The sequence below is a fragment of the Bombus impatiens genome, unplaced genomic scaffold, assembly GCF_000188095.3.
Source record: "Bombus impatiens unplaced genomic scaffold, BIMP_2.2 scf_2136, whole genome shotgun sequence".
NCBI classification, from domain to species: domain Eukaryota; kingdom Metazoa; phylum Arthropoda; class Insecta; order Hymenoptera; family Apidae; genus Bombus; species Bombus impatiens.
This window is the reverse complement of record NT_178555.1, coordinates 267855-274904: the sequence shown is the minus strand read 5'-3', so window position 1 is coordinate 274904 and position 7050 is coordinate 267855. Positions and strand designations below refer to the sequence as shown.

The following is a 7050-nucleotide window of genomic DNA, read 5'->3' as shown; positions in this document are numbered from 1 at the left end:
AACCCCGGCTGCCTGAAAATGGCATTTATATATATATATATATATTTATATATATATAATATATCATTCATTTATATTTATATTTATATTCATATTTATATTTATATATTTATATATATTTATATTTTTATGTATAGTATATATATAATTATATACTATATTCTTGCTTTACGTTTAGCGGGTTCTGTATTTTTTTTATTAACTTCTTGTTCTTCATTTTATTTCGCGCCTATGTAACCTTAGCGTTTGTGTGTCTCCATCGATATCCCATTTTCCTACGATAACCCACCCCTTCGCTAGCCCACTCTTCATTCTTGAATTTTCCCGTTGTTTTTAGTCGTTTTCTGATTTAAACGCGACGTCTTTTTTTCTTTCTACTCTTTCTTAACGACACGTCAGCTCTCTTCGTTCGGAAAGTCGAATAGTTTCTCTTTCTAAGTTAATTGAAACCTCTCTCTCTCTCTCTCTCTCTCTCTCTCTCTCATCTCTCTCAGTCTCGCTCTCATTCTCACGCCTTCCCTTTCCCTTTCACACACATCTTGTTCAACAAAGAATGCGTTTACGATACATTTATATTAATAATCAATTATATCTGTCTTTCGTTACAGTGATAAAAATCGCAATAGTAATAATAGGAATGAAAGTAATATAAATAATTATAATAATTATGATAATAGTAATAGCAATAATAATGACAGTGACGAAGATGATAATGGTAATGCCAATGATGATTCTCGTGATAATAATAATAATAATAATAATAGTAATAATGTTCATTGTTCGCAATTGCGAGTACAATTAATTAATAACCGCAATTAAACTCGTATTTACAGATTTATCGTACAGACAGTTGCCTTATCACCTTCTTTCACCCCCTTCCCGTGATCCCCATCCGTGTCCCTAAAATTTTCCTACATATACCGCCCCCGAGTGAGCCACAACAATCTTACAATTGCGATTTCCTCTCCTCCGCTTCCGGTTACTTTCCTCATCGCCTCCATTTCCGAGTTCTCGAACTACGCGAATGTTCTTTTATTTCAACGATGCGACACCATTTCTTTACAATTCTGGGTTTATACTGGATTTCATGACACTTTAAGATCGATATTGGTAGCTGCTTCTTTGTGAGGTATTCTTTGTGAATTCGTGCCTAGAAAGTTGGTTCCTAATCCTCTGTAATCCTTCGATCTCTGGTTTCTTTCCTAAGATGGTTGTTTTTTTATGTTTACTATTAAATCGACTATTGCTGGTTCAGAATTTTCCATTTCTTAAAATTCCTGCTTTTACATTTTCCTTATTTTTAATACGTGTTAACAATTGTAACAGTAGTTACAAATGTGCCTCTGTTTTTGTTCATCTAATCAAGTCCATAATTTCAATTTCGTAAAACCTCGTCATTTACATAATTTCTGTCTCATCCTTAGCATTTATAAATAGTATCTTATTGTCTACTGTATGGATTGAATCAATATTTTTCGTAATTCAGGATTCTTAGCATCGAACCAAGTCTCTCGAACGACATTTCCAGTTCTGCTCACATTCAACAATATCTAATCACGTTTTATTTCATAAATTTTGACGCATCGTTCGCGCGAATACCTTCTCTTTCAACATTCTTCTACCTCAAGAATTTCGATCGCGGTGTCGTGGTCACGTCCGACAAATCGTGGCGGACGAGGAAACTTCCATGAGAATTCGACGCTCCTATCCACTGTAACCTTCGCAATCATCCTGGTCTTTCAACGCCTGATGATGCGCACACGCTACCAAAGACAATAGCACTTGATCGATACCCGGAGAATCAAACGTTCGTCCACGTGTATCACGATTTCGCGCAACATTCTTCAGAGTTGGTTTGTGAAACAGCGACGCTCCCCTTATAGTTAATTAAACCGTTATTACAATAATATATGTTTACTTTGTACTATATATGATCTTATAATCGACGGCCGCGACGCACGCTTCCGTTTCTTCTTATTTTATCTGTGTTATTTTTTCATTTTTTGGTACGATTAGTTTTCTAGAACTCTCGCCTTTCCGTCATACGCGGTGACTCATTAATGATCAACCCTATTTCCAGATCCCTGTAGCATTCTATCATTCGCTTTTCCTCGTTTCGTTGCATGCTGACCAGGGTCGAAGCTTTCTCTATGGAAACGGTAAAGAAATTGAACGTCGATCACGAGGAACCGAAAGAACGTGGGGCAAAATGTCGCTTTTTTCTAATTTCGCTACAATTCGCACGCTGTTAATCAAGAAATAGTTGTATAGACTAGTACAGAATCGTTTATTACGCGGTGGAATCTTTGCACACGAATCGTTGCACACTCGATTTAATTAGAGGACTAAATATATTACCCTTTTTCCTTTCCAAACCCTTAAATATCATTAAATAAATTTTCGTACAATTTCCCACTGCCTCGAGGATTTTAAAAATCTCGCGAAGCAAAAAGGATGCAACGTTTCTTGCAATGGATCCCTACAAAATCACATGGCAAAATCACACGCAGTTAACCAAACCTCCATTAAACGCAAAATAAGAGGAATGGCTGGCGTGCAATCGGAAAACGCGAAAACTAGCCTCTTCCGCCCTGGAACTTGGTTCCTCTTCATTCCTCTTCCATCACCGCCTTCCTGAATCGCGAAAGTCTCTCTCGCTCTTTCCCACTCACTACTATGTACAATAGCACAGCACAATTGCAGTACGGTATCTAGTGCGGTACGCAAAGTTTCTCTCTCTCTCTCTCTCTCTCTCTCTCTCTCTATTTTTCAATTTCTCTCTCATTCTCTCTCTCTCTCGCTCTCTCTCTCTCGCTCTCTCTCGCTCTCTCTCTCTCTCTCTCTCTCTTACTCGTTTATCTCTTGTCTTTGTAGTTCACTCTATTTCACACACGCACGCGCGCGCGCGCGCCACATTCATCCGCATCCCTGCGATTTCGCATGTCGTGGAATATCGAGACCGCTAGTTCTCATGAACGATCAGCTCCCGTGTTCCGTCTACTCCTCTTCTTCGCCGATTCGCACAAAACAGCGTCCACTCTGATATACAATGTTCATTTAACGTACGTAGAATATATCACTTGGCACGTGCACCCTCGACACGATGCCACATTTGTTATTCTCCTTTTTTTTTTTATCTCGCATTAAATTAGTTTCGGTGTCTCAGTGTTATAGTGTCTATATATGTATGTGTGTAGGTGTGGATTAATGTGAGCGTGTATTAAGAAACGAAGCTGTTCTTTCGCGTCCATTTTTTTTTTTTTGTTTCGGTAAATTTCATGGGTTCGATGTGTATTCCTTTAGCGACCAACGAGGACACGACGAGTCCTGATTCACCCTTTTTGATCATCGATCCTTCGCACGATTCTCTCTCTCCCTTTCTATTCAATTCTACATTTCTCCGCTTTTCTGAAAATTTTCGAACACTATTCGAGGTTACAGACGTCGCCGTTTTGAGAATAAAAATATTTAGGAATCTTTGAGAACGGAGGTTTGGTTATACGGAGCTTTATTTCTTGTCGGTGAGAAGATCGAAAAGAATAGCTTCTCTATCTTTGCAAGGATGGTTCAAAACAGCGACGTACAAAGTTATGAGAGTCTTCCTAGATCATTAAAAAGGTTCTTTCTTCTTCCTTTTAAATATAAACTATAGACTTTTTCTGAACATATTCTCCGAAATCCTTCGCGATTTCTTTTATCTCGTATGAAACATAGCACGGGGAATTACCTGCACCCTGTTCTTTGAAATGATCAAACAAATGCTAACACGATATGCGTGTGGTATTTCTTAATTCATAAAGGATTAACGCGTTCAACCCTCAGTGGAAAAACAACGAGTATCTAAATACGCTAGGGTAGGAATAAACTTCACAAGGGTATGAGGAGTTGAACGCGCCAGAATTCAGCTCTGATTCTCGAGGAAGGCTGACAACCTCGAACACGTGTTCTTCGGGAGAACTTGAGGCTCACTTCTTGCAATTTTGACTAGATAAAAGAATTGGCCGATCCGTCGAGAACCATGCCAACACGCGTGGACTAGAAAATGCTCTGAATCGAGATATCTTACTCTAATATGGCAAATTATGGCACCAAGTTCCCGGAGAATCAGACTCTCGAACGAAAATCAAATCGTTCGAGCGAAACGAATAGGGAGAGAACGTTCTCGCCATTAAAGATCGATAATCCATACGATTTCTTTCGACGCGACTCCACGATGCTCGATTTCACACCCTGGAACGTGGTTTTCTGCAATAATTTCTTCCTCTTTTCTTTTCTTTCTTCTCTTTCTTGAATGTACAATCAGAGTTTCGTGGATCAACGATAGAATTTTGAAAAATTAATCGAGTTGCAAACGGTGTTTCGAACATTGAGGGAAATATGCGTCATTTCGCGGGACGTAGCGAGGTTGAACTGCAATATTCACGAACAAGGCTGCCACCCGTTTCTGTCGTTAAAAAATTATCACAGTGACCGTGCTTCCCGGAGCTTGGCTATAAGATAATGACGCCAGTGTGCACGATTCCTCGGCAGCTCTCAAACCTGCTTGCTTTTTTCCCCCCTCTTTTCTTAAAGTGCTTGAAAATATCGCGCCCTGATCGACGCCAGATTATGAAAGTTCGAACACATTAAACGTAATCGATTATCGCGAACCGATTCGATCGAATAATTATCCTCACGAAAACTCCGTGTTCCACGTTCCTTACGATATTCATCGTTTCTGAAATTTCTCGAACCTAAATATTTCACTATTATACGTATTCCGTTTAACCCATTGAAGACCAACGTAGTGTTAATAATAATAATAAATACTTGCAAATTTGTTTTTCAATAGATCAATTTATGTTATTAAATCCTGTTTTTTTTTTTAATTATGGTTGCGAAAGAGAATTTTCAAAACGTTTGCTCCATACTTTCTTCGTTATTATGTCTTCTACTTACATTCTATAATTTTGTGGATTTTGAAGAGATTGAGATATTTATGACCTCATAATAAAATTGTTTCGTTTGAATGACGGATATTGATTTTATGTCTCTGGTTCGTATGATGTGCTTTTGTAACGTTTTTATTATATTTCCTGTATGTCAATAAAAAAATATACGAATTACTTTACGTACGTTTTTCAATAATGTCATTTGAAATTTTCCTGCTTTATTTCACTACTTAGTCCTCAATGAGTCAAACGATCGATCCGCTCACTACAAATTGAAGCGATCGAATAATTATTCTCACAAAAACTCTACGTTCTATGTTGCTTGCTTTTCGCTCAATCTACGACCTCTCTCGGACTTAAATATTCCACAGTTCTACGCACATTGTGTCTGACAAAATTCTGCGATGTAAATGCTTTTCCATTCTACGCGTTCGAGAATTCGTCGAATTCTTCGAACGTAATCATGTGTGTATTTAGCTAGGTTGCGCGGTACGAAGGGCCGCCTTCCGAAAATTCATCTAATCGGGCCTACGGTCCCCGCTACGTCGTCGAAACGAGTCTTCTAGCAGGCGAGCGGCCCGAACAATTCGGAGATTGTTGAAAACTGACGTTCCAGGTCAGTCGAGCGTCTCGAGTGATATCGCGAACGTCGCGTCGCGTTAAGAGATCGCCGCCCTTACGAGAAGGACAGATCTTCCTCGGGCGACTCGTCCTGGTACTCCTCGTGGTCGGACGTATGTCACAAAACGTCGCTTGGTTCCCGTTGCACGATACCTATCGTCGGTGATAGCTGTCCCTCCTCAACTGCGACGGTCTTCGGGTCCTCGTCCTTCCATTTGTCCATGGAGCGGCGTCGAGCGTTCATGAAGAAGTTCCCGACCGTCGTCGGCTCCAGGCCCAGTTGTCTAGCGATTGTCACCTGCATCTCTTTCGACGGCCTCTTGGTCTCCTGAAATGCGTCGGTATTCGTGAGTAGATAGTTTGACGTGAAATATGTATTCCGTTAATTTTATCGTTATTCAACTGAAAACGTTTAAGAAGATACGGGTTTTTTACGAACGTATTAAAGAACTAACAAAAAGAAACGTAGTCTGAATAGAGATTTGTTCCACCTGATAAATATTATGCCCACTACTATGCTCACTTTGCATACTTTGCAGTAATTACATTTTGAGTTATTAAAATATTTCACTGCACGATAAAAACAAACGAATGATATACACGCTAGTAGTATAGTTAATGTAAAGTGTATTTACAAGCAGACGTTTTGGATGGTTCTGAAAAACTGAAGGTTCGTCACTGCCCCTCACGTTTACAGTAACAAAAACCCATTGTACCATTCGCTACTGACCCCGGTAATCGATGCGATTTAAAATAATTAAAAATGGACGAATATTGTGATAAAATAACAATTATTATTGTATGTTTATGTACCACAACCACGCGACATACAGAGTTCAAGAAATTATAGATATAAATATATATGTCGGGTTTACATTAGAATTAGGGTTAGGGGCGTGAAACGAATCTTCGTTTGGGTTACACGTTGTCGTTATGCAATAGAGAAGACATTGACTAGTGCAAATACGATTATTATAGAACTGGACAAGTAACCGTGGTAGTTAGGTACTCGAGAAACTAATGACAATGATCCTAGATTCAATAACGAATCCGCGGTCGACGGGATGATAGATGAACGTACTCACAAAATCTAAGTCGGACGCGTAATATTCACTGGTCGTAAAGGGTTATTCCTATCATCGATGAGATCGCGAGCGAGAATGTCTTTCCCGTCCCGATGATGCCACAGAGGAAAACTATAATGAGGTGTGTCTAAGCATACGAGATCATCGGATTCGTCGAGAAAAGCCTTCGTTCAGAAAGTAAGGGAAATTGGCGTTGCTGCTAATTGGTCAATCTCCATATCGGTGGTTAGAAAAAGATGCTAGCCGCCCTCGAGGGAAAGTTGCTAGTGGGAGACGCCGCTCGTTGAAAAATAGTTCTCCCCTATTTTTCCGTAGTTGGGACAAAGACCGTTTGTCTGTTTGAAGGACTTTAGTTGACTAAATCTTAAGATTTATAACGGGCCCTCGAGCTAGCTGAACATGTACTGCGTAGA

The 7050-nt window shown here is 39.5% G+C and overlaps 1 protein-coding gene and 1 long non-coding RNA gene across 2 annotated transcripts in view; both read right to left on the bottom strand.

The window, feature by feature from the left end:
• LOC112213915 overlaps positions 1–2799 on the bottom strand; it is a 7467-nt gene extending 4668 nt beyond the window's left edge. The window contains exon 1 of the long non-coding RNA XR_002947827.2: positions 451–2799. This is a non-coding gene — a long non-coding RNA (uncharacterized LOC112213915). The remainder of the gene's footprint in view (positions 1–450) is intronic.
• A 325-nt stretch (positions 2800–3124) lies between these two features.
• LOC100750216 (one cut domain family member 2-like) overlaps positions 3125–7050 on the bottom strand; it is an 84114-nt gene continuing 80188 nt past the window's right edge. Inside the window, exon 7 of the mRNA XM_024371852.2 lies at positions 3125–5880. Within this exon, the coding sequence (XP_024227620.1) occupies positions 5671–5880 (210 nt within the window). The 3' untranslated portion in view covers positions 3125–5670. The remainder of the gene's footprint in view (positions 5881–7050) is intronic.